The sequence below is a fragment of the Thamnophis elegans genome, chromosome 1, assembly GCF_009769535.1.
Source record: "Thamnophis elegans isolate rThaEle1 chromosome 1, rThaEle1.pri, whole genome shotgun sequence".
Lineage (NCBI taxonomy): Eukaryota > Metazoa > Chordata > Lepidosauria > Squamata > Colubridae > Thamnophis > Thamnophis elegans.
The window spans coordinates 128050159-128072917 of NC_045541.1; the positions used below are offsets into that span (position 1 = coordinate 128050159).

General features: G+C 37.3%; 2 protein-coding genes across 2 annotated transcripts; both read right to left on the reverse strand.

Moving 5' to 3' along the window:
- Positions 1 to 3018: 3018 nt before the first annotated feature.
- On the reverse strand, positions 3019 to 8051 carry SPTSSA (serine palmitoyltransferase small subunit A). The gene is made up of 2 exons (XM_032221282.1): positions 7916 to 8051; positions 3019 to 4160 (listed from the first exon to the last, which is right to left on the reverse strand). The coding sequence occupies exons 1-2, from the start codon at positions 8016 to 8018 to the stop codon at positions 4057 to 4059; spliced, it is 207 nt and encodes a 68-aa protein (XP_032077173.1). The 5' UTR covers positions 8019 to 8051; the 3' UTR covers positions 3019 to 4056.
- A 4240-nt stretch (positions 8052 to 12291) lies between these two features.
- EAPP (E2F associated phosphoprotein) lies at positions 12292 to 21047 on the reverse strand. The gene is made up of 6 exons (XM_032230685.1): positions 20672 to 21047; positions 19381 to 19562; positions 18173 to 18271; positions 14779 to 14902; positions 13438 to 13557; positions 12292 to 12620 (listed from the first exon to the last, which is right to left on the reverse strand). Exons 1-6 carry the CDS (start codon positions 20743 to 20745, stop codon positions 12347 to 12349), a joined length of 873 nt encoding a protein of 290 aa, XP_032086576.1. The 5' UTR covers positions 20746 to 21047; the 3' UTR covers positions 12292 to 12346.
- Positions 21048 to 22759: the final 1712 nt, after the last annotated feature.

Here is a 22759-nt window from a genome sequence, read left to right on the forward strand (position 1 = left end):
GGGGAACACGGGGGGCGGTCATGCGTGGGCATGGCACACTCATGCTATGTGCACAACCTTCCCACATACACATGTGTGTGCAACTAGCACAACCCTCCCCCCCCCCACTTTTGGGGCGCTTTTTTCATCCTCCCCAGGCTCCAGGGGCTTTTTAGAAGCCTGAGGAGGGCGAAAACAGCCTCCCCCGCTCCCCCCGGAGGCCCTTCAGGAGCTTCCCTGAAGCCCCTGGAGCATGAAAAACCAGCCCTACAGACAAGCTGGAAGTTTGGGAATGGACATCTGGTTTGCTTATAAGGCCCTTTTTTGCCTTTCGGACCCTTCAGGGAAGCCTCCTGAAGGCTCCAGAGGGCGAAAAATGGCCTTATGAGCAAACCAGAAGTCCACTGCTGAACTTCTGGTTTGCCCGTAGGGCTGGTTTTTCACGTTCCATAGGCTTCAAAGAAGCCTCCGGAGGGCAAAAAACAGCCTTAAAAGAAGGGCGAAGTCAGCTGGTCAGCATAGGCATACGTGCTGGAGCTGACAGGGCACCTCATGTGCCCTAAATGGCTCCACGTTCCACCTGTGGCATGCATGCCATAGGTTTGCCATCACGGATATAGCTAGACCTCAGTGGGGCATTTGATAAAGTAGACCACAGTCTACTTTTTGGTAAGTTAGAACAATGTGGGATAAACAGCACTATCACCAAATGGATTCACAATTCGATGACCAATTGTGCTGCTCTCAACAGAACTACATCTACATAAAGAAAATCATGTAATCAAATATCTCAAGATTCTGTCTTGGGCCCAGTTCTCTTCAACATCTTCATAAATGATCTAAATGAGGTGATAAAAGGGGAACTCATCAGATTTGCAGACGACATCAAGCACAGGAGAATTGCTAAAATTTTGGAGAGATTCAGGATTTAGAAGGACCTTAAGAAATGAGCAGTCTAATAAGATGTAATTCTGTGATGAGAAAAGTACGGGCCTGCATTTAGGAAAAAATCAAATGCAGAGATATAGAATAGACAGCACCTGGCTCACCAATAATATGAGATCTAGCTATCCTATGGACCACCACTTATATATGATACAAGTGTGCTGCAGCTGCCAAAAAAGCCAATGCAGTTCTAGGCTGCATCAACAGGACAGCATCAAGGTCACAAGATGTGATATTGTTCTATACTGCACTAGTAAGGCTACACTTGGAATATTGTGCCCTGCTCCGGTCACAATACAAAAAAGATGCTGAAACCCTTGAGAGTGCGCACAGGACAGCAACGAAGGTCTGGAGACTAGACAGTATGATGGACTATTAAGGGAACTAGGGATGTCTAGCCTAACAAAGAGAAGGACTAAGGGTGACATGATAGCAATCTCCAATATTTAAGGGGCTGTCAGAGAGATGAGGGGGTCGACTTATTTTCTAAAGGACCTGAGGACAGAACAAGAAGAAATCAGTGGAAGCTCATTAAAGAGAAATCCTACCTGGAATAAGAATTTTCCTGATAGTAAGCAAAATTAACCAATGGAACAAATTGGTTTCTGAAATTGAGGGACCCCATTGCTGGAAATTTTCAAGAAAAGATTAAACAATCATTCGGGATGATTTCTGTTTTGTGAAGGGAGTTGGGACTAGAAGACCACCAAGATTCCTTTCAGTTCTATTAATTCTATGGTTTCTTTTAAAGTTATAATCTGGTACTAATACCACTTGACAAATTCAGTACACCACCACATGGGACCAATTTAAAACCTCTAATTGTAGGACTTTAAAACTACATTAAACATATTTCCATTTTTATAAGTGAGCCTGATGATTTTAGCAAGACGCATACAGAGGACAATAATTTTGTCAAGAAAGTACAATTCCACACTACCATGTCACAGAAGCAAATGAATAGAAGTAGGTCTGTGTCCCTTGCTTTTTCTTAGAACTGCATAAAGTATTTGGTAAGAATCACCATTAAAACCAACTCTGGATTTGCTATCTTCACATCAGGTTGGGTTCACTGGTGGCCTTTATTGAGACTCTGCAAGGCAATATTTTTAAACCATGGTATTAACTGATAAGTCTATAGAGAATACTGTAAATGACAAAGAATAATATAAGGGGATAATTTTAATGAGATTATAAAATTTGCATAGTGCTAAGGTTTCCAATGTAGCGCTTAGGATATCGGTGTGCCCAGACATTTCCCATTACGTCTGTCAGACTTTCTCAGATTTACAAATTTATTCCAATAATGCCTTTTAGCACTGTAAGATTTCTTAGGAAATGAAACCCTAGCTGTCCACAATTTAATGCTATTTTTGGAAATGTGCAAGTTTAGTCAGAGATGGAAAATTAAACCTTTAAAAATGGAGCATCATATAGAAGGCGGGACTGGGTCAAGTGGATAGCAAGCTTTTGAATTGATAAATTGATTATCAATTGATTATGCTAACCCATGACAATCATTCTGTAAAACAGCAATACTCCCAAGCAATGACTTTGTGAAAATGCCATTCAATGCACCCTCAATACCATGGGGAATCTTGGATGTTGAGGATTCAATATACTTTGCTGTGAGCTGCAAAGTCGTGTCCAACCCATCGCGACCCCATGGACAACGTTCCTCCAGGCCTTCCTGTCCTCCACCATCCTCTGGAGTCCATCCAAACTCACGCTCACTGCTTTGGTGACTCCATCCAGCCACCTCATTCTGTCGTCCCCTTCTTCTTTTGCCCTCAATATACTTAAACTATCTAAACAGTTATTCTGATAATCCTGCCAAATCAATATAACCAATACCAATATAAGAAACTGGTGAGAGAAATATAAAGGCAAGAACTTGTCTAAAATTCAAAATTGAGATCTGAACATCTCAATTTTGAACCAATTCAAAATTGGTTCTTTCAGCTGTCACCTTATGGTATCTGGTCTACCCAGTTTTCTTTAACAAGTGTTGGTAAATTTCTATAGCATTGTCCATTTCTAAAAGAAGTTTACCCGTGTGTTCTTCTAAAATTAAGGACACACATTAGGTATCAATGTTGTTTTCATCTTTTTTTATCTCTGGAATATCATCTTAAAAATTTCAATTTTACAGTCCAAAATACAAATCTGAAAAATGCTATAAAAACTAAAAGAACTTTAAGACCAGTAGGTAACTCCTTACTGCTGCATATTTTAAATCAAGTCCATTCCAAACTTCATATTTTAGTGATGTGATTTAAATATTCACAAAAGTTTGAAAACTTGTCAACAGTGGGTTCAGAATACAGACATGATTACACTATAGTCATGACCCATACTCATAGTCTTTTAAACTGAAGTCAGTAATAAAATATGTTCCTTGGGAGATAAACATACATATTTTAGTTAGAAATTATAGTAGCAGCATTAAAGTGCTGTCATAAAATTCCAAATGACATGCATGAAACAAACATTTTACATACAGATAAGGAATGAATCCAGTACTTTCTTGTATTTCATACTGTTGTATATATGCAATAGTAAGTTTTGATGTTTTTCTCCAAGTACAAAGAAAAAGCTTTCTATTTATTGTTAAAGCAAAACGGAGAGCTTACACCACAATTTTAAACAATTCAGATAGCAACTCAAGCACCTGGGTAAGTTTTATAAGGAAGTTTTATGAGTATATCCACATTTATACATGAATCTAAACAACTTTCTTACAAAATGTTCTACTAGAAATATACCCAGATGGATGTAAATATACAGTAGCAAAAGCTTCAAGCTCCACTTAATAAGATAATTTTTGATTAAAAAATAGAAGGCAAAATGTACCTAGTTACATTAGGAAAAGCTTTTATAGTGTAATACTAAGACAGTCACGAAGTTAAGAAAATACTGATATCAAAGGTACAAACACAGTATTAATAGACAAAATATACAAGGGAATCTTATACATAAATAAAATGCATTTGCATCTCCATGTGCCCCCAGTGACTGCCACAATCATCAATTGGCATTCATTTTGCCATCTGTAGGATTCCTTAAGTTGTAAATAATCAGTTTTTTTAGCAGTCTGATCTCCATTTCTAACTGGCTTCTTTCCGAGATTCTTCACTGCATAATTTCAAAATAATGCAAGATGGCCATTATATGTTGAGGCATGAAAACATAACCAGTGTAAAGTGCCATTCCAATAATAGACACCAACATGGAATCTGAAGCAGAGTAAAGGAAAGCATAAAAGGCTACAAAAATGGATTACCAACATTTCAAATGATATAGTAAAAATGTTTAACATGCATTCTTATTCATATTTATCAAAATTCTATGAAGTTAAATGGTTTTTAGTACAGAGAAGGTACAACTATTAAAAAAAGTCTTCGATTAGTCTGAATCAACAAATAACTGTTCAACTCACTGCAAATCTTCAAGGTAAGAGCTTTTGCAACTTTGACGGATGGGAAAATTGACTAATAATCAGACATTTGTAAGAGTAAAAACCAGCTCTCAGAAGCAAACTTAGCCCATTTATTATCTCAGATAATTGCTTAAATTCAGGCTCAGCGTAATTTCTTCACTAATAGCAACCTAGCAATAGACTGATAGGAATATATGGATGCAGAGACTGCATAAACTTATGTGGATTATAGAATGTGTTTAAACAACAGTCGCAATTACGACATACTAAATCAAATTTCAGAAGAGAGGTAATTCAACCACCTCCTTTTTTTCTCTTTCACTAAGATTTCTGTAAGATGGGAAGAAAGCAAGAGTCTTTTCTTCTATGAAATCCTTGAAACATTTGACTGAGACTCTGAAGAGGGAGTGGATATTGCTTCTCAACAGGACAAATCAAGCTGAACAATTGTCAGTTCTGACCAACAAAAGTAATTCTGAAGACTAGAAGGTGGGATCCAATTCAAAATTTCTATCAATAGGACAGTTTTCCTTAACTTAATTGGAAAGGATCCACATCTCCTCTCCTTCAAAACCTGTTCTCAAAGCTTAGGGAAGAAATGCTGGAGCTGTAAAATATATTTCTGTTTATGCAGTGCTCAGCACATTTGTAATAAAAGCCACAACGTCAGTATCACTGTTACAGAACAGTACAAACAGTATACTATGAGAAACTGAACTAGCAGTATTACATAAATAATACAATTAGTAAAGGGAGTTACACAATTGTTAACCCAGATTTGAGGGAATTATGCTAGCAAGGCGTATAAGATGCCTTGCTAGCATTATATATATATATATATATATATATATATGTATGTATGTATGTATGTATGTATGTATATGTATATGTATATATGTATGTATGTATGTATATGTATATGTATATATATATGTATATATATATATACACATATATATACATATATATACATACATATACACATACACAAACACACATACATATATGTGTATATATACATACATACAAATATATATATATGTCATAAGATACATTTCAAACAAGACTATCTTGCAGATTCAACAGTAACTTAAATGGAAACCAAAGAGCATTGCTGAAGCCACTCAAGTAAATTTGGATCTAGTTTCTCTGCAAGATTTGCTCACTTTCTCCATGGGAGATCATAGAAAATAAGAGAAAGGATCATTTGCAAGAACTAAGAATTGTATACAGGGGTCCTGAATGAACAAATTACTTATTTAGCAACATAGATATTAAATATTAACAGGTGGCAAGCACCACTTTAAAGAGGCATTATTCTTCCGAAAGGAGGAATTGTTTCTGGATAGAAAGCCAACCAAGTACTATGTTAATTCCAAGTATAAGAACAGAGTAGTACATGGAGGACATAAAATACAAAACAATTTTTTAAAATAAAAAATGATTACATTGGATTTTTTTCAGCATATATAATCATATATATTAATGTAAATCATTAGCATACTAATTTAGAAACAAAATTTTGATCTGTATTAAAAATATGTAAATTTAATGGATAGGGAACAAAGAACCTTTATGAATCACATCTACTGTGATTTACTAAAAAGCACAATTTATTATTAAATAACCCACTTTTCCTACAGCAGCTGAAGGTGGCATACATAGCACTTTCTTCTACAATGTTTTCACCACCCTGAAAAATATTCTGTGAAGTCTGCATCGTTGATTTATGACAACTGAATCCCAAAATTTCTATTCTAAGACAATTGGTGAGTTGTGCCCCATTTTATGATCTTTCTTGCCGCAGATGTTAAGTAAATCATTGCGGTTGTTAACTTAGTAACACAGTCGTTAAGAACGTGTCTTCCACACTGATGTGTCAGAAGGTTGCAAAAGGTGATCACACACCATTACAACTATTATAAATATGAACCAGTTGCCAATGTCTGAATTTTGATCACCTGATCATTGGACTGCTGCAATGGCCATGAGAAAAATTGTCATGTCACTTTGAACAATCACTAAATGAAGTTGTGCACTACCTGTACTGACCAGAATCACTAAATGGACTTCCACAGCTAAAGAACTACATGAATTGAATTCTCCCCAGTCCTATTCAACTGTGAACCACTATACCACCTGGCTCTTACTGCAGAGTTTATAGAAAAGCTTTGGTTATGCCATCAATTTCAAATCATTGAAGTGCATATTGTCTAACTTCTGCCTTTAAAGATTTTGATCAAATAATTAAAATGTTATTTTTAACATAATTAATTGTTCTGGAGCATTTGCTAACAATTAGGCAGTGAAAGAAAACCAAATTAAGGAGCGGTCTGGGGGCTGGCAAGAAAATCAAGAAATTCTGAAAGATGTAACAGATGCCATAAACTGCTCTTTCGTGACAAATACAAAGGACTGCACTGATAATAGAAATCTATAGCATGTTTTTAAATCCTAAAAAAAGAGATTGAAATTGCCACAAAAGCATGTAATTAAGACCTAAGTTTGGAATAAGGTTTTTAAAAAATGAATCTTGACTTAATAACTTTACTAATATAAGAACTGGATATATCTATCTCCACAACAAGCCTGTGGGTAGTGTAGACAGAACACTACCAATTGATTGTCACCCAGTGAGAATATGTCCTTTAACACATAATATATCCTCCATAATTAGGAAAAGTGGGGAAATATGGCTTCAATTTCCATTTTGTGCCTCCCTTTTAACTGTCAACTGCTAAGTGCTTAAATTGAGGCAATTGAACAGTGCAAATCCAGACAATGTCTTTATAAGTAAAATACTAGGCACTAACAGCGAACAGCTTTTCAAGATGGGATAGGAAAATAAAAACGATAGGTTAAAATATGCCTGAAAGCACATTAAGCTTAGCTACAACCTTCTTCCTAAAGCGGCATTGGCGTAAAATGATAGCCCTGAAATACAATCAGATTTTCATCTCTATAATCCACTTCTAAACCACAGCAGAAACATTTGTTTTCCACACGCAGCTTGAGCAAGGCATCCTTAGTTGTGTTGTTGGTATTACTTTATCCCAAAGCCTTTGAGGTCAAACAAAGTAAAAGGCGTGTATTCAGGTAGGAGCGATGCCTTAAAAACGAATAAATAAAGGTGGGAAATAGAGCAGGGGTCCCCAAACCTGGCAACTTTAAGACTTGTGGGGAGAATTCTGGGAGTTGAAGTCCACAAATCTTAAAGTTGCCAAGCTTGAAGACCTCTGAAATAGAGCAGTAACGGAAGCAGTTAATTTACGCGCCGGTGGTTTTCTGCTTTCTATGGAGAACTTCCACTCCGCAGCGGGCGAAACCTCTCCGAGCAAGTGGCGCAGATACAGAGCATCTTTCTCGCCTCCAGCCTAACCTTTAGCCCAAGCTAAAGCAAGTTCCCAAGGCCACCCATTGCCACCCATTCCCATCCGCCCGCCCGAGTCCAAACCGGCTACGGCAGTCCGCATTCGGTTTAACGGGAAATTCCCGACCGAGCCGGGAATCCCTCGGCCTGCGACGACAGTAAAAAGAGCGAGTAAAGGATACTGAACACCGTCCGCTCCCAGGGCTCCAGCATGTAGAGAGCCGTCACCAGCAGATACTGGTAATAAAGCCACGACATTCGCTTCCAGGCCGAGCTGAACGCCATTTCCCCGGCAGCGTCTCGATACGTAAGGGCGCGCTAAGCGAAAGCCACCGCCGAGCTGAGGACGAAGGGGAAGGGCGGTTGTGCGATGCCCCAGTTTCTTCGCGGATTGGCTGAGCCGCTTCCCGACGAGCCCTTTTTGTTCTTGGCCCGACCGAGCCACGCCTAGAGGCAAAAATCCATGCGCCAAGTTTCGCAATAGGGGGAAACGACCGCGCCTTCTCAGCCGGCCGGGGAAAGCGCCATTCCGCCGCTTTGAGGCGGCGCAGTGAGGGCTTTTCCCCCTGAAGGTCCGTACCTGCGCTAGCTTGAGAAGAAAGGAGTCCAGTTTATAGTTTTGTTGGGTGCTTTTATCCTTTTATCTGCACTGCCAGATATGGCAACCAGGCATGGCAACTATTACTAAAACTAAGTTGGCATAAGGCCAACTATTAGGAAAGTGGGAGTTTTGTCTGAAAACCAGTTAGCCCAGGAATATTATCAGGAATATCAGTGGTTTGAGAAAAGGTTAGAAGCAGTGGTGACCTGTACACCACAGTATGGGTGTATCAGTGCCTGTCAGTGCCTACTGTTCTGGTATCTTTATTACTTTATAAATAATTAAATAATTTGAGGCAAACATACCTAATACTTTCCTGTAGTTTTTCCCACAGCCACCACCCTATGAGATGAGTTGGCCTGAGAACCATGTTGGCCCATGACTGGCCCGCACAAAAAGATGGCTGCCCATCTTTTCATTATACTTGTGCATTTCTCTCTATTATCCTCAAAGAAAAGGAAAAAAAAAAGTTTACCAGTGTCTCCCCACCACAAGACAGACCTCATAGTTTTATTGAAACTACTTTTTATTTGCCTTTCAACATAAATGTGTTTTTTTCCCCTTTTGTGCCCCCTCCCCACAACTTCATGGGGCAGGTGAACGTAACAACTCCCCAGAGCCAGCGTCCTGTCAGCCTCCTGACTATTTTACTACAATATCCCTTCCTGAACAGGAACAGTTTATTTAAATTGACTTAACTTGCAGGGATCCCCAAACCTGGCAACTTTTAAGATTTGTGGACTTCTGGGAATTCTGGGAGTTGAAATCCACAAGTCTTAACAGTTTCCAAATTTGAAGACCTCTTGGACTTAAGGGTCGCTTCCCGTTTGACAAACAAGTATTCTTTCTTCCTGTTACTTGGAGCTTAATTAAGTATGAAAGTGGGCTGGGTGGCTTGGGGCTAATTTCTCTCGGCCCAACTCATTTCTCAGGGTTGTGGGAAAACTATGAGAGAACATTATGTCCCTGCCTTGAGTTATTTTCAAAAATAATAATAAAGTGAATAAGAAACTAGTGGAAAATTAGATGGGGCTAATCTGAAAGGCCGGGACAAGAAGAGAGCACTTTATTAATTATGAACTCTTCATTTTGCAACAAATATTTGTCTACGTTTTCAAAACTTGTTTTAGCTGTATTTTTATTCAAAACATTTTCTAAAAATGTTTAGGTCCAAAGCTATTTTCCTGTTTTTCCCTCTCCACCCGCATGCAAAGATGCACTGCCAGATATGGCAACCAGGCATGGCAACTATTACCAAAACTAAGTTGGCAAAGGCCAAATATAAGGAATGGCAATGGCAATGGCAGTTAGACTTATATACCGCTTCATAGGGCTTTCAGCCCTCTCTAAGCAGTTTACAGAGTCAGCATATTGCCCCCAACAACAATCCGGGTCCTCATTTTACCCACCGCGGAAGGATGGAAGGCTAAGTCAACCTTTGAGCCGGTAAGATTTGAACCACCGAACTGCAGAACTGCAGTCAGCTGAAGTAGCCTGCAGTGCTGCATTTAACCACTGCGCCACCTCGGCTCTTTAAAAGTGGGAGTTTTGTCTGAAAACCAGTTAGCCCAGGAATATTATTAGGAACATCAGTGGTTTGAGAAAAGGTTAGAAGCAGTGGTGTGTTACGACCTGTACACCACAGTATGGGTGTATCAGTGCCTACCAGGAACACTGTTCCCACCCGCCTGCTCTCCTTACTGGTATTTGAGCTCTTCCGACGCCTGCAGAACGCTCCACCCGAGCAGCTGGAGTGTCGCAGAGGCATTGTGGAGCGTCGCAGGAGGTAAGGACGCATGTGCGTGCTGCGTGCGTTCATGTGGTGGATGCCGGGCCTGTTGCACCTTACTGATTGCAGCGGGATCCGGAACCCACCACTGGTTAGAAGAGTCCTATGTAGAAGATGTCTAAACAGCTGGACATATTTAAAACTAACCTATAATTTCCTTGTAAACAAATCCATAAAAATCCTAAATCCACTTTCAGGATATGTATGCAACAACTCATGTTGATCTAGTAGCTTCTGGTAAAGGATTCTGGTCAGAAATGTTGACTGTCAGAGACTTTCACTATGAGATAGGCATCTGGATATCTGCTTGGCTCTCAAGCACAGAAACACGGGATTGATAATATTGGATAAACTCTATCAACAAGTGATAAAATGAAGAGAAAAATTTGTGGAAGATGTTAACTAAGGTGACCTTTTTTGAGCAATTAAGCTGAAAATTAGTACAATTTGATGGACTTATGCACTATGAGTCTGGTGGGGAAGATCTCAATTTGCAGGACAACAGAATACATTGTGAAAAAGGAGTGTTTTTACAGTGGCACTCTGGGTACAGCAAAACTAATAGCAAAATAGAATAAAAATATTTATATTTATGATAAACAAAAGAACACTGACACTGACATCCCCTAAACTCTACTGAAGATGCTACCTAGCCTGGTAATGAAACGTTCGGAAACCAACCGACAACCTCGAAGAACAAACCTTCATCTTCACTCTACACCCAAGCTACAGATATTCATCACCATTGCAAATATTCTTACTAGATTTTTATCCTATCTTTATTACTTTATAAATAATTTGAGGCAAACATACCTAATACTTTACTGTAGTTTTGCCCACAACCACCACCCTATGAGATGAGTTGTCCTGAGAACCTTGTTGGCCTGACTGGCCCGCACAAAAAGATGGCTCCCATCTTTTCATTACACTTGTGCATTTATCTCTATTATTGTTTAATTCCTATTGTGTTTATATTTTGTACAATTTTATTTTTGTAATATTGTAAACTGCTCAGTTACCTTATGGTAACAAGGGGCAGTTAATAAATTTTAATAAAATGAATAAATAATGCCACCCAGTAGGCCAGCGCGTTAACCACTACATCAAACAGGCTCTTTATAAATACTGATCTTTCCAAAGTGAGATTTGTACAAATATCACCCATTAATTCCTCCCATTTGAATTGGGTTTTGTAAAACAATGGAGCAGATGCAAAGATATTTCCATGAGATACTGTCATCAGAGATGTGAACATATCCTGAACAAATTGCTTCTGTCAATCATAACATGTTAATCAAAGGAAGTCTGGTTCCTTTGTTTCCCCAGTTTTCTGTGCATCAGTTGCAAAGGAAAGATTATTTCTCCGTTCCCAAGTGAAATGGTACATAAGGAAAAGGCACTGCTTCATACTCCATCCACGTGAAAATACTGTATTTTATAAATCTCATTTCCTTTTAACTATGGCAGAAAACCTTCAAAACTGATAGCAAGTGTTTCTACATTTCTCTTTATGCCTCTTATTGGTTAAAATTGTCTTCATATTGGAGGTTCTTCCTGAATTCTATACTTTTATCATTCTTGGAATATAGTATGCTGCTGGCTGGGCTCCAAGCCACACTTTTATTAACTTGAACAAAACATTATTTTTTAATCTTTTTAACTGATGTATTCATGCTAGCCTAATGACCTATGCATAATCAAAAAACATAGTGTGAAGAGAATTTTTCAGAAAATATTTTGTTAATGACTATATGTATAATTAGGTTTAGAAGTCGTGTTATGTAATGGAGAAAATTATTTGCTGATGATATCAACATTTCATCTCCTAATAGATCAACTTTAATACAGATAGCACATAATTCAGGAATTATATGAAGTAATAGGCAGAAAAATGTACACTGGATTATTCATAACTAAAGAGAATTAATCTTGGACTATTATATGTTGAAAATGTTTTTTTTATAAATCAGCCATAAAGTATGAACATTGACATCTCTTTAACTCATAACTGTTTTGATTCTACTTAACAGAATAAAACTGTTCAACTTCTGTACATAAATTAAAAGTTCCCTTGTTTTATCTTTACAGAGAAGAACACAGATAGCATAATCTCATTTTGGATTAGCCAAGCGATGTTTTTAAAATTATAAAAGGGGTCTTAGATTAAATCATCTTTCACTTTGAAATTTTAATATAATCTTGAAGGATGTAAAATAGTGCACCTTAGCAATGGCTTGCCAATACATTGAAAAAATGAAAGACTTCATCCTTATCTAATGCAGCCACTTCTGTTGAACATTCAGTACATTTAACTGGGTGATATATCTCTTCTTCCTGGCTTTCTGAGCCAGTTGTTGATTCATTACTCTGCTTAATTTTCTTGTGTCCTCTCTTTGTCTTCTTTTTCAGTGGGTATTTGTATTTCAAAATTTCTTCTTTGACAACTGTACAGTTCATCACAAACATTGCTCTGTATTGAGTTCTGTATAATTCATGCCTAAAAAGAACAACAGGGGAGAAGGAAAAACATAGTGACCTTGACTGATTAAATATTTCAAAATTGATAAGCCTTTAAATATTGAATGCAACCTGAGGCACTCCGTGCTCCAGTTACTGACCCACACATGGGCACCTCAATTAACAATCATCACGACCTCCAACTGTAACCTGAAGGCTCTATTACAGCTATAACTCAAGGACTATCTGTATAGCTCATATTACCATTTTATTCTGAACTTCAAAAATAATGAATCTCCGGTCTCTACATTGTATGTATTGTTTGTTTTTAATTTGTAACTTTAATATGTACAGATAGTCCTTGACTTAGGACCATTCATTTAATGACTGTTCAAAGTTACGACAATGTTGGAAAGAGTGACTTATGACCAATTTTCCTACTTAAGACCCTTGCAGTATCCCCTTGGTCATGTGATAAAAATCTGGGCAATTGGCAAGTTTTTAAGACAGTTGCACTGTCCAAGATCAGGTGATCACCATTTTGTAACCTTCCCAGTTGACTTTCAACAGGCAAAGTCAATGGCAGAAGCCAGATTTGCTTAACAACTGCAGTGATTAGCTTAACTGTAGCAAAAAAGGTTATAAAATGGGGCACAACTTACTTGTCTCGCTCAGCAGCAGAAATGTGGGACTCAATTGAGGTTGTAAATCGAGGACTACCTATACTAAGTCCCTATTTATTAATTTTTTGAAGACATGTAAAGTAAATACCTCTGGAAACTGAATTGCAATTTAAACTATTAACCTAACCACATAAATAAATACTAGCTTATATTATGCAGAGTTCAAATAATTACCTTTGACAATCAAGGCATAATGTTGTCATACAAGCAGGACAGTTCAAAATAGCATCACTGTTGGGAATGGCAGGAAATTTTTCTTGTTGTTGTGATCGAACATTTCTTATATTATGATAACTACAGCAAGAGAGCACAAAAATAAAGAAACATCACTATTAATGTAGCAATCTTTATTGAAATGATGCATACCAAAAACCTAGAAATGGTGGGTGATAATATTTCAATGTTCAATGTTCTTAGTCCTAACTACACAAATATCACACCCAAAATGAAATGGCTTCACCCTCCACCACAACCCTTTTGATAAAGGTTTTACACAAATTTTTATTTCTCTCCAGATTACCCATATTATTCATATTTAATGCAAGCAGGAGCAAATTGACATGAGAAACCCAACAGGACAATACCACATCATTCCAGAAACACAAATAGATGTCATCCTGAAGAAAGTGTTTAATGTCATCAGACCCATACTGGCAGAACTAGTAATTATTGGATAGGCAAGAGGAAAGTTGGTATTTACACAATCCCACCACCACCAAAAAAAACCCCCAGTTCTTTTTAACTGAATGTAGGGTAGTCCGATCTAAATATAATATTATCTGATTCTTTACATTCTCTCTGGTGCATGTATTTCAATGCAATCCTATCATATGCACATTTGTATAATTACTAGAAAATCCAGCAATGCAAATGAAATGTCTTCCAGCCTTAAACTAGCTCAAAATATGATTCCAACTGGCATATCTTTCCCCAACTGAATGTGCAGAAAGGAGAGAGTCTAATATATTTTTGATGTACCAATAATTAAACACAAAATTGCAACAATGGCAGGAAATCAGAAATATGTAAAACTCTTTATCATAATTTATTCCAAAATTAAAAAAAAATCTGCCAACAGCAGGTGGGTGGATTTGGTGACAAAGATGAGTGCACCATGGGGAGACTTGAAAGAATAGATTAGAGATAGACTGCAATGAAGAATATTTATATAGTCACTAGGAGTTTAAAATGATTTGATGGCACACAAGCAAATTTAAACATCCTTAAGTAAAATTAAGACTTCACACTAAGAAAAAAAGGTAGGTTTAATCTCTATCTTGGGGATTCAGAAAAGAAGGCGGTGTTAAGGCAATAAGATGATCTGTGGAATGCATAAACTGTTGTGGAAATGCAATTTATTTATTTACTGTATCAATTTATATTCCACCATATTCAGGAAACTTTAGGTATGTCTAAATTTAAAGGCATAATCCAGTTGAGTGCATAACTTTAAAGCTCTGAGTTTTAATATAAACTAGTTTTAGTCACACAGTAAAGTTTCACCATTCTTCTTACCTCCTTCTTATCGTATCTACCCATTCCTGATCTCTATTGTCTTCTTCTGGATCATAAAATAACTCATCATTAGTTGGAATTCGTCGTTGGTGATGTTTTCTTTTTTTCCTGGTTTCTGCAGAACCTGTCACGTTTGAGACAGATTATATTTGTAGTCATGACACAAAATGTATAACTCAAAAACGGAAGCTCCTGTTGAATTAATATCTCCTGGGTGGGTATCTATGAAAAATATTCCAAACAGGTATCTCCTAAATGTGATAGTTTAAATTTGGTCTTACCCAGTCTGATGTCTCCATATGTGATAGTCACATATAGAGTGCAACAGAATGAAAAAGCCGGAAAAAGTATAGTAATTTAGAACAATGACTGTTCATCTCCATTAAAACAAATCATAATTAAATGGACATAATTAGCATAATTATTTAGCATAATTAAATGGACACTAGATTTTCTCAAACACAAGCAGTCAGCTTGTGAATGCTTGTTCCCATTTAGAATATTTTCTTACCTTCTGACTAGAAAATGATTAATCAGTGGATACTGATTCAATCAGACTTAAATGTTTTAAGATCAGCCTTGACATCTAAATAAATTATTAAGAGTTATTAGCCTTATAAAAACTGATATAAGCTTGCTATGTATAGGTTCTTTTGTAGCCACCTGAAGAACTTAATAAAATAACCTAACAGATTAAAGGAAAGACCTCAATAGTCTGGCAGCTTGAAAAGCCAAAAACCGTCACAGCAACAGTCTACCTCTTTATTTTCTAGGGACTGATATGCAGAAGTTTATTTGTTTTTTATATTGTTGTTCATTTAAATTGTAGGACTCTGGGCAGCTAACAATTAAAAACATACACACAAAAATAATCTAAAATATGCAACATAAACTGCAGCCAGGCAGTAACATAACAAACATCCACTGTCAATACAGATACTACAAAGAAATGTAGTACGAGGATCCCAGGCTCAACAGCAAAACCAGATTTTCAAAGCTTTTTTAAATTATATATTGTTATTGCTTTTAAAACAAAAAAGGAACAAAGCACAAAGAGGTATACATTATTTTAAAAAAAGAACATAACAAGTGCTTAAAAATTAACAGGGGGGGGGAGGGGAACCAGGACTTCAAGGCTTTGTGAAAAGCCAGCAAGGTTTGGATGATGAGTCTGGTATTCCAGAGCTTGGCCACCATAACAGAAAAGGCTCTTTCCTTGGGTCCTGCCAGATGAAACATCCTCATGGACGAGGACTCCTTCTGCCAGATCTAACAATGTGGGTATATATTGCCAAGAACAAGCATGGCTACTTGCCACTCCATGAATTTTTCCAAATCTTTAACTGATATCATTTGATGAGAATTGACTTTTTTTGGATAAGAGTTTATTTATACAGTGTATCTCACGTACATACTTGTGTTAGTCAAGAAAGAGCAACTGTCTTTCTCTAGCAATCAATTTGATTTCTATGCTAGGCACAGAAAATCCCCAGTATATAGTTCTTTATTGCTGATGGCCCTCAGGTAAGCACTGAAATGTAATCATAAACAGTGGCCACAAATCTCAAGCTCATACTTTCTCACTCCGTGTATAAAAGGACATAGCAAAGTTTTACATTGACACTTCAGGTCAAACACAGCACCCAGTTCTAATAGTTTCCTTGTATTATATTTTTGTAAACCTAGGTAACTTCAGTGAAAAAGAATAATAATAATATTGACATAAAGTACAGTGTTTCATAGCTGCAATTTAAAAGAATCTCAAACAACTTTCCTGTCTTTCGATTATTATTGAGCATTTTATCAATTATGTGTCTTAAAACTATATTATAATTAACTTCATTTTAAAGAATCAAAAGCCCTTGATTATAGGGTACTATATGGTTTGATGCTATTGCCACCCTATTCAACAGCTGAATAAAGTCATCATCAAGGTGTCAGATAACATCAATATTTTAATGAGACTCAGCTACATATTTCAATACCTGACTGAACAAGTTATGATATCAAGATCATATCTGATTGTTTGAGGTTTTTTGGATGTGGTTGGGGGAGAAACAAACTCTGTCCTATCAAGACTGAGTGGATATGGCTACATAGCTAGTGGTTTTCCATCACTGATTCTTAATGGAGTTGCACTCTCTGTTCCAAGCTGATGCACACTTTGGGACTCCTTCTGAACTCAAGAGCCGAGGTGGCGCAGTGGTTAGGGTGCAGTACTGCAGGCCACTTCAGCTGACTGTTATCTGCAGTTCAGCGGTTCTAATCTCACCAGCTCAAGGTTGACTCAGCCTTCCATCCTTCCAAGGTGGGTGAAATGAGGACCCAGACTGTGGGGGCGATATGCTGACTCTGTAAACCGCTTAGAGAGGGCTGAAAGCTCTATGAAGCGGTATATAAGTCTACCTGCTATTGCTAGTTCCTGCTTCAATAGGTGGCAGCTGTGGCCTGTAGGACCTTTGCACAAATTTGATATACCATTTTCTGAACCAAGAGTTCTTTCTCAGGTACTAATACCTGGGCACCCCATGTATGGATTAGTACAATGCATTCTAGATAGGGCTCTCCTTGAAGACTACTTGGAAACTACAATTACAAATGTAGCATCACAAGTGGCTATGAGTTTGGTACACATGTGCTTTGTTTTATATTGTTAGAAAAATGTTTAAGAATGATTTGAATTAGATTTTCAATTTGCTTGTGTCTGGTCATTGTGTTTTTATTTATTTATCACATTTATATACCACCCATCTCACCATCCAAAGTGACTTTAGATGGCTTATAATATGTTCATCTTCATCATCCAGAATATATTGGTTGATGGGAAGTCATATGAATGTTTAATAAATAAAATAAATTAATAATATATATTCACAGTATTAATTTACTATTGTTGTTAAAAATATACAAAACTAGAATCAACTTTCACAGGCTAAAATCAACGTCATTTTGCTATGGCTTGTAAGTGTGTTTATTGGAGGGGGAAGTGGAAAATACACATTCAACTTTTGTGCAGATCAAATTCATAGATTAAAGATAATATTGTAATCCTTAAGGAAAGATGAACACATTAGTAGCCCTATACTCACCCACCCACCCACCCACCCCCCACACACAAAATCACCTGCCTTCACTGTTTCTTTTTGGATAGTGAGATGGGCAATGTATAAATTTAATAAATAAATAAATAAGTGGCATCCATGATAGCATCCATAGAATTGTATACTAAATTTGCATGGAGATGTATATGTGTTCATTTCATTTCATTTTTAAAAAATTAGCAAACAAAATATAACTAGCACTTCAGATTTTGAGAATTTATTCTGTATTTGGAAGACAAAGGAATTTTACTGTTTATGCTTTTAGACAGGCTATAAAATTATTGGTTATTTACCTCCTACATCTTCATCATCTGAATCGGAATCAAAATAAATGTCATCATAATACTTAGAAGTGGAGACAGTTCCAGACTGACCAGCAACAGAAGCATCACCTAAGTTACAAAAAACATACAATTATGAGATCACCCTACATATGCAAATATGTACATATCCTCCTAGTTATACAAAGAAATTCCATGCAACTGTAATTGCTTTTGTGTTTATATTCTTTACATATAAGATCAACTGTACTTTGCCCAATTAGCATTCTGCTTTCACAGTAATCAACCAAATACCGACAGGAGCCTACAAGCTGAACATGGGACCAAACAGATTGTCGGTCTCAGCAACTATTATTCATTAATAATAGTTCCTTTTTAAGCAATAGTTTGGCAAATGATGTATTAATCTTTATTCCAACATCTCTCAAAAAACCCCCGAGATGATCAGCCTGCCAACAATACTGTGAGTGATTATGTTGGAAGAATATACTTGTTCAAACTACCTAGAATGCAATCCTATACAAAATGCACTCAGGGGTAAATCCCAGCATACTATTGCATTTTTAATTAATTATACAAAAGAGAAACTATTTGATTCAAAGTAAATATCCTGGCCTCTCATTACAATGATTTTGTGATTGCACAAATTAAACTGATTTCTCAGTGAATATGAGAAACCCTATATCTTCTGGACTTAAAATCTTAAGTGGGCAGGAATCTGCCTCAAATGCTTAGAGTGCCTTGACACAAAAATATCACAGCAAATTATCTTTCAATCTCTAAAGTACAGCTGCCTGAATGGGATTTCTGTTGTTTAAAATTTTAAATGTAGCTGCATTATTAAAAATATTTGTAAAATAGAAATGGATATTAGCAATTTTATTAATATTCTCTACATTGATTGATAGAAAATGTGAAGAGACCGGATATGGAAATATAATCTTGAGTCCTGTTACCCTGCTCATATTTTGTAATTGCATAAATTAAAAAACAATCACTTTGATTTATTTTGGTTGTTACTGTTGTAGCCCAACAGGACTCAGGACTACATTTCCATTATCCAGTCTCTTCATATTCCTCAATACTTAGAGTTAAGAATCCCCTCATGGTTACAGAAAATAGGCAAAATTAGTTGAGATGAGCTGATCTCCCAAAACTAATCAGGATTGAAAAAACCTGGAAAGACAATTCATATTTTTAAATTTTGGAAAAATGTTTACCTGGAAGTTGTGACTTCCATTGGCCTTCCATATTTTTCATGGTGGAGTTAAGTTCAGCTTCCATTTCCTTTTGGAATTCATCATCACTAGAAGATTCACTTTCTCCTGTGAGACACTCCCGTATCAGTTTACGCTTCTGGTCTGGGGTGCCATATAAAAGCACATCCACTTCATCTTCAGAACTACACAGTGATGTAGATGATGAAATATTAGAGATCATTATTTCAAGATAAATACGACACAGGTTGCCCTTGTTTAACATTACTTAAAGAAAGTATTTCTAAGTAGCTTTTTAATTAGCAACTGGCTAGAAACATCAGCTAACAAGAAAAAAAATGTGAGTTTAAAGGTTCATCTCACCTCAGAGAGACAATTATTTAAAAAACATTTATGAAAAGTAATTAAGTAAATTTATGTCTGCCCTTTCACAACAGAATTGTATTTCAATCTATATCACTAATACTCTCTTGTCATGACCTCTAACTTGCCGTTAACTGGATATAATACAGCAACAATTTTTAAACCAAGATAGCTCAAATGGGATAACTTTCAGAATGTGTCCAAAATCCAGGAGTGGTTATTTATGAGGTTATATTGGGGAAATTGGGAAAGACATCCCTGCTTCAATGCTACTGGATGCTTCTGTGTTGACATGATCTTTATTTTCAATGTTCCATGACAGTTTTCCAGACAGTCCCTTCCTCCCCCCAGCCAGCCTGCCAGGAAGAGGTAAGAAGGGAGGGAGAGAGAAAGATTTCAAATGCTCCCTGCCAAGGAGCAGGGAGTCCAACGTTGCTCCTGCTCCCACTGCTTTATTGCTCACCCTGGTCATTCTGTTTCTCTGTTCAGGTAAGGAAATATTTCCGAAACAATGACCCCAAAGGAGCACAGGTTGTCCAATGTGGGATACTCAAATACTAATATTAAAGTAGCATAGCACTGTGCAAAACAGGTTAGGGACAGTTAGGATTTATTAGTTAAAAATAAGTAAGAGCGATTCTCAAAATCAAAATTTACAAAGCCGTTTAAGATATAACTGCGGAAAGAAAAACGTGAAGATCTCAAGGTTGTTTTTTGTTGTTGTTGTTTGCAAAATATAGGAAGCTGCGGGTTGCAATACACAGCAGTTTCACTTGATCTCAGAAAAGCAACTAAAGATCTCTCGACACTAACTAATTAAAAGGACCTTTCCTGATTTCGCCTTCGGCTGACGATCGCGTAACATCCCAACCCCACAAAGGCGTAAGAAAACGCAAAGCTATTGCCGGCTGCATTCCCAAACCCAAAAGACCTGCTCTGCGCTGGGTCCTCATCGCTGGGCTCCTCGACCACATAAGGATCGTCTTCTTCCCGCAGGGAACTCATGCCGGCCTCCTCGTCGTAGTAAACAATCCTGGTCTATTTCTCTCCCCCCTCCCCCCCCCAACTAACACAAAACGCCTTCTCGTCACTTCCTGTTCCGCTAACCCTGTGGTTGGTCCCACCAATTCCTGATTCCGCAAAGAAACCCGGAAAACATTTGGTTCCGGCTTCAAAGTTCATGCGCCCCTATCTGCTTCTCTGTCCCTATATCCTGTGTTCATCTGGGTTTACAATCCAAAATCCCTGATCTTGGAAGTGTCTATGGAGATTCTCAGTCATCCAGGTCGTGGTTGTCCCAAAGGCGATTGGACTTTCTGGGTTTTTTTTTCTTTGAAGACGGTTCGCTTCTCATTCAGGAAGCTTCTTCAGCTCTGATTGGATGATGGGGAATAGAAGGATTTATATTTCTTGCACGTCTTCAAAGAAAAAAACAAGAAAGTCCAGTTGCCTCTTGAAAAAGCACTTTTGGGACAATTTGATCTTGGAAAAACACCAGGAAAAGGAAACAACAGCCAATTAAAGTGACGCGAATTTTCCAAAAAGCCGAATCTGCCTTCGCTCGAAAGGAAAAAAAAAAGAGAAACAAACTCTCCACATTTGCAGAAGGGAAATGCACTCCCCTATTAAAATCTGGAGTTATCACTGTATGTGATTGAACAGGGGAAACTTCCCATTTATAACAGGAAAAAGTGTTTTGGGTTTATAATAAGAACCCAGGGAGTTTTTCCTACATCACCTGATATGGGTTTGCCTATTAAGTCTTACAATTCTAAATATGGATGCTGGTAGGTTTTTTCTAACTCCTTAGGTATGGAGTAATCAATCATTTCAATTTTAAATTATTTTGTGTTTTCCTTAATAAATGTGTTTCAAAAAATTCTAGCCTCTATATTATACCAGTAAGATGCTGTAACACATCTAACAGCACATAAAGATGCCGTTTACATATAACATCTCTCATACCAGTATTTCTCAAGCTCAGCATTTTAAAGATTTGTGGACTCCCAGATTTCCCACCATGTTCTGATTATTTAATTAGATGTAGAAGGATGCTGGATAGCAATAGCACTTAGACATGTATATTGCTTCACTGCTTTACAGCCCTCTAAGTTTATAGTCAGCATATTGTCCTGAACAATCTGGGTTCTCATTTTACCAATCTCAGAAAGGTAAATCTTGAGTCAGTGAGACTCAAACTGCCAGCAATCAGAAGTAGCATGCAGTACTGTGTTCTAACCACTGCGCCACCACTGCTCATGGTTGCGTTTTCTACATGCTGGGTGTAAGGACCCATGAAAATCAAGCTCCTTTTCAAGGTAGGCCTGCTTTTGCAATCCTTCATGCCTGGTGCACAATGGGAAATGAGCATTTTTTCTTGGCTTTATTAAGCCTCAGTATTTTTAAAGATCATACAGCCTGGGGAATTTTGTATGACAACTACAAGGAGTTTAGCAACACAAAGTACTGTTAGTTCTAAGATACATACACAGTAGATTTCAAAGTCTAGATTTAGAAATACTGTTTAAAATATTAATCTCATTTACATGTCTTCTTTTTCCCTCCAGTCTTATTCCTATAATAGTACTTCTGAAGTTTGATGAATTTTCTCTTTCTCCTTTTTGAAGAGGGGGGGGGGGGGGATAAGCGCTTTTTCAGTCACCCTAATTCCAATTTCTCAGATACATGAAAGTTTTGATCAGACCATTAGTTCCTTCAGTATCCTAGTCATACTGATTTAGAGATTCCAAAGACTACTTTTATCATGTTTCTAGTAATATTTAGGCCAATCATTCTCTTTGTGTTTCTTACTGGCAAATAGCAATAGCAGTAGTAGCAATAGCAGTAGACTTATATACCGCTTCATAGGCCTTTCAGGCCTCTCTAAGCGGTTTACAGAGAGTCAGCATATTGCCCCCAACAATCTGGGTCCTCATTTTACCCACCTCGGAAGGATGGAAGGCTGAGTCAACCCTGAGCCGGTGAGATTTGAACCGCTGACCTGCTGATCTAGCAGTAG